The sequence below is a fragment of the Lethenteron reissneri genome, chromosome 71 (genome assembly GCF_015708825.2).
Source record: "Lethenteron reissneri isolate LAM-NWPU_2019-01 chromosome 71, ASM1570882v1, whole genome shotgun sequence".
NCBI classification, from domain to species: Eukaryota; Metazoa; Chordata; class Hyperoartia; order Petromyzontiformes; family Petromyzontidae; genus Lethenteron; species Lethenteron reissneri.
Window position 1 is genome coordinate 155,979 of NC_083849.1, and position 16,566 is coordinate 172,544.

Genomic DNA, 16,566 nt, shown 5'->3' on the forward strand with positions numbered 1-16,566 from the left:
CCTACTCCCATAGCGTATTGGCCAAAATAATATCAATGCTGAAAAACTACACTGCAAATTACTCAATCGGGATCATACACACACACACAAACACAGTAGCAACATCGCCCCCTACTGCTAAAAAACTTGTTCAAGGCCCTCCTTCCGATATTAGGAAGACACTGGGAGCTATGCACTTTTAAATCATCATCTAGATCGAAAACTAAGTTCTTTAGACTCCTTGTTTTTATGGTTAGTTTACTCTCCTTACTCTTTGGTTCTTTCGGTTGTCCTTCCCCTGCAACTCCGATTAGCACGGTTGGCTACGTGCGGTGTGAAAGCAGTTCAACATACATACATTTACTGGGTGTCTGAGCATAATCAGAATTCATTAGAATATCTGAGCAACCAGATTGGACAGGTACAAGCAACTAGTTTCAATTAAACATAAATGTAAGCAACCAGACTCAATCTACTCCAAGTCAGATTTTTACCAGATACACGAAATCAGATTAACCAGAAACAAATATCCAGATTTCACTAAAATTCAGATTAAAAACTGGGCTCAAGCAGGCAGATGAATGCATCTAGGTGTGACGAGTCAACCAGATAAAGCAACCAATAGGTTGCAACCAACTATTCATGTATGGATATACATTTGCCTAATACAAGAAACAGGGTGGATGCAAACAGACACAAGAGGATGCTACATAAATAGAATCAACTGGACAGATGGAACTGGATTAGATATGTCAAGCACACACACAAGCAACCGAATTAATCCAACCAGATGATTCAAAAGAACCACATCCAAGCAACAACTAATACATGACTTGCATCCAGTCATCATCAATCTACTGCTGGATAAAAGCCTCTACGAGCCATATCTACAGTGGCTATAATAACCATCCCTCACAAATCTGTGATTAATCCACCTCTCGTACCTGCACATACGGCCGATTTCATCGCTGCATTTCCACGGTGGACGTGCCATCAGGCTTGACGGTCCCTTTCGCCTACCCCCCGCTGGCATCGTATTTGGTGAATTCAGGGCGGCAGGTGACCGAGGACAGTGCTTTGAAGCTGCGTTAAAGCTACGTGAGCATACTTTGCCAGGCCGGTCAGTGCGAGTTGATGAATATACTCACCTGGTGTGGGGAATGCACCACTTGCCACTTGGGGCATCCATCCATAAATACATCCAAATACGAAGAGCGTCACGCCAGATACCAGACGTAAGCAACACGACGGATGAAACAATCATCCGCACGCCAAATTCAACAAAATGACACTTTACTGGGCGAAGACCCCGGGGCCGGCCCAGAAAATGCTGGCGGGACTATGTCGCTCAGCTGGGGTGGGAAGGCCCGGGGATTCCCCAGGAAGAGCTGGAATCTGTCGCCAAGGAGGTCTGAACCGTCCGACTCAACGTGCTACCACCGCGACCCCTCACCTGGACAAACGGACTGAGAAACAAACTAACACTTTGCTTATCGGTTAGGCCACTCCATGTAACGATTCCTCCAGGAAAATAACATAAATAATTACACATCCCATCAACCACACGGGCTTCTGGGAGTGCTGGATTGGTTTCGACATTAAGTGTCTCGTCAGCAGTTCGGCGTGCTTGAACCAATACCGGTGAACTGCCAGATGTTTATAGGCAAAGACGCTTCTCCATGTATGAAGATATGGGTCCCAGTTTGATGCAAAACTATATAATGCATAACGTTAATGGTTAACGTTTTATTGGAGTAACTGAGCGGCTCACGCCTGACCTGAGCCGCGTCATAGGCCAGAAGCTGGGCGGTGAAAGGGGCTACGCCGCCGCACGCGGCTGCCTGTAACCCAGCGCCGTGGAGGCATCGGCAAGGGTTGGTGGATCACCGCACAAACGTTGCTCAACTCCCTTCCCATGGGCAACGCGTTGCCACATCCCTGGGTCGCCAGGAGAGGGCGGTACAGCAAGTGGACTAATATGTATGGAGGATAAAGCATTGCCCCCTCGCACAAGGCGTCGGGGGGTTTTCTCCGGGAGCTCCGCTTTCCTCCCCCCACTTGTACAATGGGCACTCAGTAATTGGCTCAAAAGATCTTGAAATAAAAACCCAACGCAGGACCATCCTGAAAAAGAGTCCTACGACTGAGTGTGGCTCTACTGGGTAAGTGATTTGTTAAGTATTATGAATAAATAGACCAAGCTGCAAATAAGAACACAAGCCCCCAAGAGCCCACACACGCGAGATGTGGCAGGACAGCTACCAGTCGAACATCATCCCTGGATTAAACGGTGCATCATCACACATTTCACTAAAAACAATAATTTAGTACATATGGTAATCACTCAAATCTAATAAGTGCAGGGACAGTGATTGGAGTTTTACTTGTACGTACAGCGCTTTGGAGATATTTCAACATGAAAGGCGTTTTATAAAATAAAGGTTATTATTGTTATCACAAAGAAAGGCTCTGCTGTGTTTCACAGGCTCAGTCTCCACGAGTTTCAAGGTGGGGGGGGGGGGACTTTGCGAACAATGCATTCTCCATGAGCGTCGAGGCGGCTCAGCGGCAGAGCGAGCGGCACGCAATTGAAAGGTTGAGAGTTCAAATCCTGATTCGGTGGTGGAGGGGGGGGGGGGGGTGATTCGCCATCTCGGCAGGAGTCGAAGAAAAGGGCACAAGTTTGTGGGAAAGTCAAAAACGCTTGTCCTACGGATTGCCTCACCTCTGCCATACGAGCGTGGCATTGACACCGCTGGCTCGGCACTGTAAAGCGGGAGATGCACACCCATGTCTCAACGCTCACTTGAACGGGAAAGCAACTCTGTGTTGGGGCAATGCACCCTCACCTCCGTTTATTTCCATCCCCTCCAGCTCCATGTCCACATCTGGCTCGGAGCTCTCGTCCTCCTCGTCCTCGTCGTCCTCATCGTCCTCCTCATCCTCCTCATCGTCGTCCTCGTCGTCCTCATCGTCCTCATCTTCCTCGTCCTCATCCTCTTCGTCATCGTCATGGTCATCCGCCTCATCGCCCTGCTTCCCCTCCTCCTGCCGCTGCTGCTGCTGCTCCTCCTGCCCCTTGAGCTCGCGTGGGCGAGGGGACAGTGGCACGACGGTCACCGTCTCCTCGTCCGGATCCGGGTCGAGGTGGCCGTCGCTCGCGAGCGCCGACGCCAAGGTGAACGCCGAGGTGGACGCCGAGGTGGACGCCGCCGAGGTGGACGGAAGCAACTTCAAGCGGCGAGGCTGTTTGTCCTTGCTGCCCTGGCTATCCCGGCCGTCTCGCCTGTCCGGCTCCTGCTTGTCCGGCTCGCTAGTTGGAATCTCCTGCGGACCGGGACACCGACAGACACGGAGAACGGATCGGGAAATAACAATCACGATTATTTTTATTGTTACTCACGATCAACTATTTGTATTTTCAAGGTAAGGCCCACCGAGCTATGTAGCTTCTTTTCAGAAGCGACCTGACCACAAATGATAGCGGTGTGTAGTAAACATCAGCACTGGGGAGACAGAATCATCATCGGAATATTCATTTATACTCGAGGATTCCGATGCCCAGTAGGGGGCGGGTCAGAAAGCTACAACAACAAACAAAACAAAAACACAATAGGAATGCAAAGTATAGGAAAGATAAGCAATTACTTTTAAAAATAAACTCGTTATTTTATCAGGTAAAGCCCACTGAGCTATTGGCTTCTTTTTCAGAAGTGATCTGGCCACAAAATGACAGCTCAACGAAGTGGCTTATCACGTTGCAATGTATAGCAGCCAAATAATCTAACCGCATGGCGATTCAAAATCTGGAGGGAAAAACTAGAGGATCCGGAGAACAATCCACGCGACCACGGGGAGAACATGCAAACTCCAAATATGCAGCTGCATCAGGGTCAGGATCAAACCCACAAACTCCTGTATAGCAGGCGTAGTGGTGAAAATCTCGCAACCGCGGAACCTCCATTGTCATTATTAATAATAATAGCGCAGTTGGCTACGTACGGTGCGAAAGAAGTTCAACATACATGACGACAACGTTCACCGCGTCGTCACACGGCAAGCCGCTGCAAGGTCGCCGACCAAATAGCCGAAATGTTCCGACGGTACTCGTGGGCAGATGTAGCGGTGAGAGCAAGAGACGGAGCCGACGTCTCGGCGAGGCGAGCGGGTTCTGAGCGCCCGCGGCAAGGCCAGTAGGCGGCACGGGCGCACACCGGCGACGGGAGGTGGAGCGACCTCCAACAAGCGCTGCAGATCGCACCAATCCCGCAAGAAGGCCGGGGAGACTAATCCCGGAACTCACAACGGATTCGTAACGGACCGTCCCCGCAACGAGTGGTTTACATGGCCGGCAGAACGCCATGTGCACACGTTTGGCAAATTCGGTTCATCAGAATCCGAATAATTATTTTATCCTGGAGAAATCCAATGAGCTATGAAGCTCTTTTTCACCAATGCTCAGTCGGGGTGGGTGAGAAAGTTAGAAAAATATATATATATTTTTAAAAAGATACGAGTACAAAGTACAGGAAATGTAAGATAATCACTCTATTAAAAAATATACATTAACATTTTATATAGCAGAAAGAATGCAATTTGGCCACAGCGATCAAAAAAAAAAAATTCATGAATTGTCTACGGAGCAGCACGGTATGGCTAGAAAAGGATTTCAAAATCGGAGTTTACCGATTCAATCGGCAGGATCGGCTAGTTGAGTAAATCTCACCACGAGACCCGGCACCACCACCACCACACACATTCGCAGCGGCTGCTGGCTAGCCATCGAACAAAGACAGCCACAGCATCACGTGCTTTCAGGTGCGCTTCTGCGGCCGTCTGAACCACTCTTCCTTGCAATATGAGGAAGCAACCGGCAGCTATGCACTTTTAAGTCGTCATCATCTAGATCGACAAACTCACTTACTTAAAAACTGCTTTTTCTGTTTAGTTTGTTGCCCTTTCCGCCGCACTTCCACTTCCACAGTTGGCTACGTATGGTGCGAAATAAGTTCAACATACTTGCATACACACAAATCCCCCCGTTTAACGCGTGTTCACACTACACGTGGTGTGGGGGTGGGGGTGTGTGTGGGGGGGGGGAGCTCACCAGCTCTGCGTACTTGTTCACCACGTCCTCGAGGTGCTGCAGGGCCACGATGCGGTTGCGCCGCAGCTTGGCCTCCAGCTCGCCGTCGTAGCGGGCCGGGTCGCACGAGGGTTTGAAGTCCTCCGTTAGGTGGCAGCCGAAGTTGTACACCAGATCCAGGTGCCGTCGCTCCTGCAGCTTGGTGCATGCCTCGCTGCGTATGCGGTCAAGGCAAAGAAAGAAATCCTCCGTGTGGCCTTCAATAGGCAAGCGCTGTTAGCGAGCAGCAACCTATCATGGCCGGCACACGGGTCACGATAAGGTAGGGTCGCCAACACAATGCCTCCCTCGGGGAGGAGGCCCCAGGACCTTGTCAGAAAATTGTCACTGGTGGTGGCTCTGAGCCGGATTTATGGTGCAGCGTACGAACCTGCTGCACCCCGCTACAGCATACATGCAGACTGCTCCCAGACGCCCATATAAACACAAAGACACCCATATAAACACAAAGACGCCCTATCGTCTTTACCAGAGTGTCGGAGCAAGTGCCGTGAGAGAACTTGACAACTTAGCAACAAGGGGACGGAAAGTTGATGGCTCGGGTGAACGAATGGCTCCGGCAGTCGCGCGGTCGCTGCAGAGGCTTGCGAGTAGAATCTGGCAATCCGCCCTGGTTAATACTGCGTTGCGCGTCAACCATGAAATACGCACGCACACGCCATCTGCTTCATCGTGGACGCTAAAGAACCCTCCTGGTCGTCATTCGAAATGGGTGGGCCAACGTCGCGGTCCAAAAATTGACAAAGTTGCACCGCGAATTCATTACGCAATGGGGATTACACAAAGAGCAATCGTCGCTCCCCTCTGAATTCACTCTTTTTTATAACATAGCGGCCTTCGCGATAGCCGCACACCCCAAGGGTGGCGTGAACACCGGGGGTGTTCATTAGCATCGTTAATTGTCGTGGAGCGGCGAATTGTGGTGGGGGGGGGCAGGGGATTCTCACCGGAAGGCGTCAAGGGAGACGTTGTGGACCTCGCGGGGAGACAGGCCGAGGTTGTAGCGCTGGTTGGTTGCACGCACCACTCCCTTCACATCCTGCAGGCCACCAAAAAGATAAAGTTTTACCGTACGTGGCCAACCACGCTAATCAATCCCCCGTGTAGCCTTTAACAGACCGTCGGGGAAAGTGCCATTAGCAAGCACCGATGATTGGAGGAGGCAGAGCGCCGGGCGGATAAAACGCAGCAAGCTGGAAAAGTATCGGGCACAGTGCCTCTGCTGGTGATCTCAGTTCGTTAACCCATGCCACTACCTGAGTGTCCCGTGACCTGCCAGCAGCAGCGAGTCTCAAAGTGAGAAGGCCTAACACAAGTACCATGGTGACATCACCACCACTTAGTGGCGAAAGGCGGATAAATTATGAACTAAACTATTTTAATTTTACAAGGTAAAGCCCACTCAGCTATTAGTTCTTTTATCAGTTGCGACCTGACCACAAATGAAAGCTCAATGAATGCGGCTTATCACGTGGAAATGTATAGCAGCCAAATAATCGAAATGCTTGTTAGTTCTAAATTTGGAAGGAAAATCCAGGGGACCCGGAGAAAAATGTACACGACCACGGGGAGAGAGACACGCAAACTCCAATATATATGTACGTACCCATAGCAATATACAGCAGGCGTCAGGGTTCTGATCGAACCCACGATCTCCCGCACACCAGGCGGGGGAGATAACATCTCGCCACCGCGGCTGTTGACGTTGTCGTTTGTCGTTGCGGTGTGTGAACGTGAACGTGCGAGCGCGGGCAACGGCACCTGCAGGTCGGGGAAGAAGCCCGGCTTGTTGATGAGCCGCTCCACGTGGCGGTTGACCTCAGGGTGGCGCGTGCACTTGATGAAGAGCCTCTGCTCGATGACCCGCCCCGTCATGTTGGTGCAGCCCTTAAGCTCGCACAGCCGCGAGAAGATGCTCATGATCTTGCGCTTCAGCTGGTGCTCCTGCACGTAGGACGAGTCATTGCGGCCCAGCTCGTCCAGATCCAGCTCCCGCTCCTGCACGCACACACGCAAAGACAAAGGCCCTCCGTGTAGCCTCTAACAGACTGCTGAGGCAAGTGCTTTCAGCACACACAAACACTCATCTCCCCTTTGTCGCCTCTCACAGACTGTTGGAGCCACTACTGTTAGCACATACACACAGATCCCCTGGGTAGCCTTAACAGACTCTTCGTTTACGAATTCGCGTGAACACAACTAACAAATTATGGACAATTTTCGATTAACGAAATCGAATTTCTGCGCGAACGAAATTTCTCTACGGCACGCGCCACAAGACCATCAAACAAGAAGCCACCCAGGAGGCTGCATCATCCATCCGCGACAGCGTTACGGTGTCCCGGCAGCGACAGCAATAACGCCGCTACCTTGCCAGAGATTCCAACATGCAGCAGATCCTTTGGAGAGTTTCCCGAAAAGTGTTTTAAATAATTAATTGTGAGCCTATCGTTTTAATATTCATGTTCTTTCTTATTATTGTATTGTGAAAAATTATGGAGGTATATTGTATTTTTAGGTTAGGAGTACAGTTGAAATGACTGTCTGAAATGGATTCCTTATATTTTTGTATTTAACTAGCTGTACTACCCGGCTTCGCCCGGGACTTGTATCCACCACGCCCGGCCGCCTTTGTCTCCCCAGTGGCGATGTTAATACGCCACACCAGTTACTCGTTTTGAGGCTGAGTCCCTCCCTCACCGCTCTCCCTCCCTCACCGCTCTCCATCCCTCACCGCTCTCCCTCCCTCACCGCTCTCCCTCCCTCACCGCTCTCCCTCCCTCACCGCTCTGTAGAGGACGTGAAACTTTGATGAATTTACCTCAGAGTCGCGTGGTGGGTGTCGAGGCCTAGCACCGTGCAGAGCCTCCGGCCTCGCCTGATTTTCCCACCTGGCTGACGCTGGGTACGGGTGCCGTTCCCCCCCCCCCCGCCCTACAATAATACAGTCTAATCGCTATAATTTTATAATCTACCGACCCTATAATAGTAATTGCACACATTGTGGTGGGGGGGGGGGAGTGAAGAGGATGTGAAACTTTGATGAATTAACGTCAGAGTCGCGTGTTAATGCGTGCGCCTATTTTTAAGGGGAATTAAAAATGGCGTCCACCCCGCGCCGAAGGCGTCGCTACCCGTTGCCAGGGGCAACCGCCGTCCAATGAAAGCGGCGAAGGCGTGGCTACCCGTTGGCAGGGGCAACCGCCGCCCAATGAAACTGCAGCCCGCGGCGAAGGCGTCGCTACCCGTTGGCAGGGGCAACCGCCGTCCAATGAAAGCGGCGAAGGCGTCGCTATCCGTTGCCAGGGGCAACCGCCGTCCAATGAAAGTGCGTATGGTCCGGCGACACACACACAGACAGACAGACAGATTCGCGATTTTATATATATAGATTCATGGAAAATCGAGGGATAGCTGTTCCATCTCCTCTCCCCACCCATTCACTCGAGGGATTGCCATCTGTACTGCCAAAGATAACCTGCCGAGCCACCTACCCCCCCCTCCCCAACCCTGTGGTGAATCGCACCTGGAGTCGCTGAATCTCGCGGTTGTAGAGACGCAGCAGGTCCTCCAGCCTCTCAATCTGACGCCGAGAAGCACGCGGTTTAGCCCCATCCGCCGTGCCAGCCTTGGCATCGTCTTTACCACCGCCACCACCACCACCGCTGGCACCGGCACCGCCGCCGCCATCATCACCGCCGCCGCCGCTGCCACCGTTGCTGTGCGCCGCGTCGTTCACCCGGGGCCTCTTCACCGCCGGTTCGGACGAGTCGACCCCGCCACCACCGCCGCTCCGCGCCGGCGCCTCACCGCCACCGCCGCTCTGCGCCGGCGCCTCGTCGCCACCTCCACTCTGCGCCGGCGCCTCACCGCCACTTGCCGACGACGCATCCTCTGTGCCAAGACGGTGGAGGGAGGGGAGGTGGAACGAGGGCTCGGGTTGGCGAGGGCTCCGGGTCCGTTTGTTCGCGACAATTCGTCGAAGGGCAAGCGACATTTGCAGCTGCCCCGATGTGTATTTTCCGGTAGCGCTGCGTGTTGTTTGGAATGACGACCAACGTTTCGCTCCACTTGCTTATTCAGGAACAGAACTAAAAAACTTGTGTTCGACGGCAGTTGAGTAATATTACCGGGGAGAACTGCTTAGTTCAGTTCCTGGACAAGCTCCCAGCAGGTGGAGCGGAATGTCGGACGTGTGCCGAACAACACGTCGTGGCAGTACAACCAGAAAACACAGAAGGCACAACCGCAGATTCTCACGCTGGCTGGCAAAACCAACAACAACAATAATAGTTGCAGTACAAAATGTAATTTGATGGATGTAATCATGCAGTCATTGGCGACCGGGTTGAGACTAGCGACTCTCTACGCTTGACGAGAGCCCGGTTTAAATCACAGGCGGTCGGCACCCAGATTCCAATCCAGGATTGTCAGCGGTGCTGGTTCAAGCTCAACATTGAGACACTCCGTACATCTCATCGGGGGGGTTGGGGGGGGTTCAAGCTGCTATTACACATCTCTCCCCCACCCATCCACCGGAACGCTGTAACCCTCCCGGAAATCCTGTGAATCGAGGAAAATGGTCGCCTTCCCATTCATCAGTAACCTCAATCACGTCCCTCGTCATCGCTTACAGTCACGTGAGCCCTTTCGACCCGTGCGCTTAACCTTGAACAATGCAAATTCAACCTCGATGGAGCCTGGAGAGCTGAACAAATAGAGTTCAAAACAACTCGCAATCAACCTGTGAAAGACCCAAAACAGATGATTCCTGGGTTTGATCTTCCACGATTGCTCATGGAGCACCCTAAATCGCATCCACTGCACAAACCATGGCAGATGCGGATACCTGTAGTCATCTCGAACAAAACGTACAACATGTAACGATGCAATGCCCAATTCACAAATACGAAGGAGACACCACAGCGATACATTCCGCTTCTCCTGATGCGGTTATCTGGCTTGACCACCTGCATATTAAATTGTAGTTGTTGCCGTGCATCTGCGGTGTCGAGATGTTAACTCCCTCTCCTGGTATATTGGGGGTCGTGGGTTCAATCCCCCTCCTGACGCCTGTATATTTAGAATTTGCATGTTTAAAAGTATTTGGCTGCCATACATTTTCACATTATGATAAGCACTTCGTTGAGCTATTATTTGTGATATCCAGGTTGCTTTTTAAAACAGCTATATGGCTCAGTGGGCCTTAGCAGCTAAAATAAATAGTTTAGCTTTAAAGTTACATTAGTCGCGCGAATGAAGAAGGAGAAGAAGCCGCAGCTCCCGCCCGCCCCTCGCCTGCCCGCCACTCACCGCGAGGACGCTTGCGCTGAGCGTTGGCCTTGAGCACCGCCACCACCTCGTTGATGTAAACGTACGTGCGCGACGGCTTCTCCGAGATCTTGCGCACGTAGCGGCGCAGCACGGCGCGCAACTCCGCCGACTCCTTAAATGCGGCAGTGGTGTTGGCGTACTTCGCCCTGAGGAAGCTCAGCACCTCGGGGTGCTTGTGGGCGACGCGTGCGCACACCTCCAGGAACTGTGCCCACGAACAAGAAACAAAGATGGAGATTCACCCACCGTGTGTGTACGTGTGGCGTTACGGGTACTGCAGGGTCCGACCACGTCTGTCCGGTGCTCGCCGAGCTGCGTTGGCTTCCGGTTGACGAACGATTGCGTTGGAAGGTCGCACTCATTACACAGAGGACTTTCCACAAATTAACCACAACACCTTGCCAATCTCGTCAAGCAGCGTAAACCATGACGCAAACTCCTCGCAGCAGCAGCAGCGGCGGCTTATGGCTAGCCATCGAACAAAGACAGTCACCACATCGCACGCGTTCAGATGCACTTCCGCGGATGCCTCGAACGCTCTTCCTTCCGATATTAGGAAGCCATTGGAGCTGTGCACTTTTAAATCATATAGATTGACGAACTAATTTCTTTAGAAATGCTTTTTAATTTGTTATCCTTCCCCTGCACCTCCGATTAGCATGGTTGACTACGTACGGTGCGAAAGAAGTTCAACATAAATAAATACATATGTGTAGAATTCAGATTGAGAATCTGTATTTATCCTCGAGGAATCCAATGAGCTATGAGGCAATTTTTTCACAGATGTCCAGTAGGGCCGGGTCAGCAAGTGACAGACTTCACAGACTGTGTGTGCAAGCACTGTTAGCGAGCACCTATGAAGGCTGGCACGGAAAACAACCGGGTAGGTGGGTGGCCAGCACCACGCCGGCACAGCTCCCGGTGTTTATATTACATAGATTATTTGGCTACTATAAATTTCCACGTGATAAGCCACTTCGTTGAGCTATCATTTTGTGGCCAGGTCAATTCTGAAAATGAAGCTAATAGCTCAGTGGGCTTGACCTGATAAAGAGTTAATGTTTTAATTGATTTGCTTACCTTTCCTATACTTTGCACTCCTCTTGTGTTGTTGTATTGTTTGTTGCTGGAGCTTTTTGACCCGCCCCCTACTGGGCATCTGTTAAAAAGAGCTTTATAGCCCGTCGGAATTCCTCTCGAATAAACAAATATTCCGATTATGATTTTGTCTCCCCAGTTCTGATGTTTACTACACACCACTCCAGGCTCTGATTTTAAGGCCTCCAAATAGACAATGACCATTACCATTCATCAAAATGTCAAGATGCAATTACGGATTTAGTCTTGCTGAACTACGTCACTCCATGTCGACCAGCCCCCCTCATTAATAGTCATGAACAGGTTATGTCCTCCACATGGACCCGCCCCTAATTAATAATCATAAGCGGGTGACGTCCCTTCGCATGGAGAACCCCCCTCATAAATAATTGAGCAGGTGACGTCCTCCAAATGGACACCCCCCACAATTAATAATAATTTGCGGGTGACGTCACTCCACATGGGGGGGCGAGGCGCCTCCTCCCCCCTCCTCAGCGTCAACTTACAAGCCTCACTACGAAGGCAGAACCCTCACGTCACGCGATCTCCGTAGCGCTGTTGAGACATAGAAGTAAAAAGGACGTCATGATGAGACGTGGGAATTAACCCTTAAATGAAAGAGTCGGTTTCACCGTTCTTCGGGCGTTAAAATTCACACCGGGGGGCGATTGAATTACTCCGCCTGACCTGCTTTCCAACTTCAAATTTCAGATGTATGGTAATACACACCGTCCTTAAGACGGCAAAAGATTGCGTTATATATATATAGATGTCATCAATGTGGATCGTCTTAAACCGGAGTCCGCCTGTATTCTGTTCTTGCAAATGGCAAATGTTCAAGACGTTGAATGCAATCGTCGAGGGCTGCAAGCCACGCAAGAAGGCGTAAGGAGAGAGAGTTCATATCGTTTTTCTATTTGGTACATAGTTTGGGTTGCATGGCTGGTCGCATTGCTATGGCTGCTTATCTAATGTTACATTTATTAAGGAGATGTATGTATCGGCCTGTTAATGTGTTGATGCAGATGAATTCCCACCGAGGTGGACCTTAAGGGAAATGTCAAAGAGCCAGGGAGTGCGATGTTTGGGTCTCGAACGAGGCGTTTTTATCCTGGACGTCCGCATGTCCCACCGTGTTCGCCATTGTTCGTGGATTTGTCTCCAGGTCCTCAGATTTTCCCCTCCACATTTAGAATCATGCGTTTACAGTATTTGGCTGCTATACATTTCAAGGTAGGGATAGGCCACTTCATTGAGATATAGTTTGTAATAGCCAGAGCTAATAGCTCATTGGGTCCTTACCTGGTAAAATAAAAAGTTAGTCATCGAGTTGTCTTTCTCTCAGGCTCATACGAGCGTGTGGTTGGGCACCAACACCCTCCTCTTAACAAGCCCCTGTCAGTCCTGGGAATCCATTCCTATTCACTCATTACCGTACTACATTTGTAACGTGCACCAATTTAACTTACCAAGGACAATTCAGAGTTGCTGGAGAGTAAATTAAAGAAAATGAATCTTCAGAAACCGATGACTTAACTAGCAGTGATCATGGCGACGATGTTTTGACTGTGGGAAGTGGAGTGAAATAGCATTCGCTAAATAAAAAAATGGCAACGAATACAAAAAGGCGATAACGTGAGACGAGTTGACACTACAGTAGTGTGGGACCCCCCCCCCAGCAGCCCCTCCCCTCCTATGGCACTACACTAGTAAGAACTCTTGGAGAATAATAGCGACGATTATAATCAGGTCTCGTGTGATGGGGTGGAGTGTGGTTAAAGCCTAGCGATCCCAAGACGCCTGGCCAACTTGGAGTAGCCCAATAACCCCTGCGAAAGGGGCTCCCTTGGAGATCCCTCGAGTGGAGTCACGTCAAGGCTGTTGACGTTGACAATGCGGCCAAGTTCAGGAGGTGGTCCGATCTCTCTAGAGCAGAGCTCTTCACTAATTGCCGGGGGGGGGGGGGCACACCATTTAAAACTATTGTATTTGACAGCAGGAAGATGATGATGATGACGATGGGGTGTATTGTCGGGGCCCGCCAGTGAAGAACGACCGAGCTAGAGGCCTTTGTGGTTCCACCTCATCATCACCACCACCACCAACCATCAGTCAATGCCATCATGTCACCATCAAAGACAAAGATCCGCCGTAGTCTTAGCAGCATGTTGGGGCAACACCTATGAAGGCTGAAACGGTACACCAGAGGATGAGGGGGGCAAGCACCACGCCCGGCCGCCTTTGTCTCCCCAGTGACTGATTCTTTTACACACCGCATCAGGTACTCATTAAAGGCCGAGTCGACCTAGGGGAGGCCCAGGACCGGTTGAGATAATCGTCACTGGCGGTGTTGGCGGTGAGCGGGAAACGACCTCGGAGCTCACCGCTCGACTCCCCTCCCCACATCACCACCACCACCATCAGAGTCTTCAGAAGCCGATTACTCTGGGCTCGTCGCGGCTGGCTACGTACGGTGTGAAAGAAGTTCGACATTGAGCAGCAGATGCATCGTCATGTCAGACAAGTGCCAAGCAGTCAAAGCCCTCACGACCGTCATCGTCACAAGTGCAAAACAAGTCCAAGAAAGTGTCAAAATCCTCGCTGATCGCCAGCCACTGCTACCACGATCACCACCACCACCACCTGTGTAATGATAACGACCAAGATCATGAAGATGATGGCCAAAATCATCATCATTAGAACCTTCTCGTAGGATCTGCCTCCACCGGCCCTCAGCCACAGCGGCGGTGTCCGACCTACCGAGACCCCCCCCTCCCCCAGCAAGACGAGGGGGAGGCTGAGGAGATTCCCAGGAGAACCCCGTGAGGTGGAAACCTTCACCAAGTCGCCTCCACCACCCGTCCTCACCTCAGCGAATAGTCTCTGACCAGCGGTCGTCTTCATCTCTTCTTTCACGGCCACCGCTGTTGTTGTTGAATCCACCACGGCCGCCACCGCCGTCGTTACCGCCGCTGCCGCTGCTGCTGTTGTTGTTGTTGTAACCACAGCCGCTGCCTTCTTAGCCACGGGAGGCTCTTCGTCTTCGTCAGAGGATATGTCGATGACGATCACGCGCGAGCAGCCCGCTCCTCCACTGCCATTGTTGCTCCTCGCGCTGGCGGCCATTGCTGCCACTGCGCGGCTCCGGAGTTCCCGCGTCAGGCCCTCTGAGCCGCCTGGGCCGCCTCCGCCTCGATTGGTTCGCGCAGCCCCCCCCCCCTTCGCTTGAGCGCGAGATGGATTCGTCCGCTGAGGCGCTCGCCCCGCCTTGGCGGTCGCCGCCGGTGGCTCGCGGAGTGGGTGAAACCAACTGCGCGTCATGCTGAGGGGGAGGCAGGGAGGGCTGTGAGAAGTGGAAGGTGTAAATGTGTGGTGACGTTCATTATTGGCACGCTTGTTTGACAACGCAAGCTGTTATTTTTTAATTTATTTAATTTATTATCAGACAATTATCTCCTTACAATATTTGTCCGCATAAAAAAGTCCAATTTGACACATCTCATCAGCCACATGGCTTTCTGGGGAGTTAATTTCAGCAGCATTGGTTCATATTCTTGGTTATTTCGGTGAAGTCACGTAGCATTGATTGGTTCGGTACAAAAACAACCTCTGGGTCGGTTTCACATTCAGTGTCTCTCATCAGCAGTAAAGTTTTGCTTGAACCATTTTGGGTGAACTGCCGAAACATCGAAAGCCAATCCAGGAGGGCAAATATGGCCCTGCAAGGGAAGGGGCACTGGCACCATTCACGTGTAGATGTTGAACTTCTTTCGCACCGTACGTTGCCAACCGCGCGAATCGGAGGTGTGGGGAAGGACAACAAACAAATGCAGTTCTAAAGAAATTAATTTTCAATCTGGATGATGGACACGTGCATAGCTCCAGTGGTTTCCTAATATCGAGAGGAAGAGCATTCCAGACGTCCATAGAAGCGCATCTGAAAGCGGGCGATGCGGTGACCGTCTTTGTCCGATGGGCATCCAAAAGCCGCCGCTGCGAGGATGACCACCGCCGGAGTTCACGTGATGGTGGTGGTGGTTATACTCCTTGACGAGATCAGCGAGGTGTTGTGGTTCCTGTGTGGCAATAACTTTGTGTACAGCATCAACTGGGCCCACCAGTGCATGGCTTGCTGCGAATCACGGGAGGGTCCACGATGCTACTGGTCAGTCGCCCTCCAAAAACAACGAAGGGCGGAGCAGCGACGCTCACAACAATGAGCGGAGCGCCGGGCGGCTAAAATACAGCGATTTGGCACAGTAGGGGGCACAGGTGGTGTGCATCTGCCGGTCATCTCAGTCTGCCGACTCATTGCACCCAGGTCTGTCCCGTGCCCTGCTGTCAGCGAGCCTTCGACACTTCATATGGCATCAAAGTGCATCTGACCTCCCACAGGTGACGTCGTCCTCACTTAGTATTGGTATTGGTACTGTGTTGAACTTCTTTCGCACCGTACGTAGCCAATCGGAGGCATCCGCAGGCGGGAGGGACGCGGTTCATTGATCTGCCCAGAGCGATGACAAATGACACGATAAGCCACTTCGTTGAGCTGTCATTTGTGATAGTGAGGGCGCTTTTAAAAAAGAGCGACAGTAACTCAGTGGGCCTTACCTGGTAAAATAAAAATTCTAAAAGTTTATTCGTCTTTCGTATGGCATCTACAATGTCACATTCAAGGCGGTCAAGCCAGGTAACCGCGTCAGGAGAAGCGGAATGTATCACTGTGATGTCTCCTTCATAGTTGTGGATCGGGCATTGCAATAATTACATGTTGTTATGGTCTGTTGTGGAAGACACAATCCCACATTGGAGAGTTTTGCATTTTCCATTTGTGCATCAGGCATCTGACATGGTTTGTAGGACACGGTTTAGAGTGGACCATGAGCTTCGTGGAAGGTCAAAACCTGGGATCTTCTTCATTGGGTCTTTCACAACGTGGTGTTTGTGAGCTCTTTTCAACCCCTATCACACGTGTTGAGATTTCTCAAGCCAGCTTTGGCCGGCGGTAT

The 16,566-nt window shown here is 51.3% G+C and overlaps 1 protein-coding gene across 2 annotated transcripts in view; it reads right to left on the bottom strand.

The window, feature by feature from the left end:
• The window catches only part of LOC133361231 (uncharacterized), a 22,549-nt gene extending 7,814 nt beyond the window's left edge, over window positions 1–14,735 (bottom strand). Inside the window, exons 1-8 of one of the 2 annotated variants that reach the window (XM_061580117.1) lie at window positions 14,426–14,735; window positions 10,439–10,664; window positions 9,002–9,019; window positions 8,652–8,971; window positions 6,887–7,123; window positions 6,073–6,164; window positions 5,087–5,279; window positions 2,829–3,306 (exon numbers count right to left, since the gene is read on the bottom strand). In XM_061580117.1, the coding sequence (XP_061436101.1) occupies window positions 2,829–3,306; window positions 5,087–5,279; window positions 6,073–6,164; window positions 6,887–7,123; window positions 8,652–8,971; window positions 9,002–9,019; window positions 10,439–10,664; window positions 14,426–14,683 (1,822 nt within the window). In that variant the 5' untranslated portion in view covers window positions 14,684–14,735. Of the gene's footprint in view, window positions 1–2,828; window positions 3,307–5,086; window positions 5,280–6,072; window positions 6,165–6,886; window positions 7,124–8,651; window positions 9,020–10,438; window positions 10,665–14,425 lie in introns of both variants that reach the window. The other variant, XM_061580116.1, reaches the window with a different exon arrangement.
• Window positions 14,736–16,566: the final 1,831 nt, after the last annotated feature.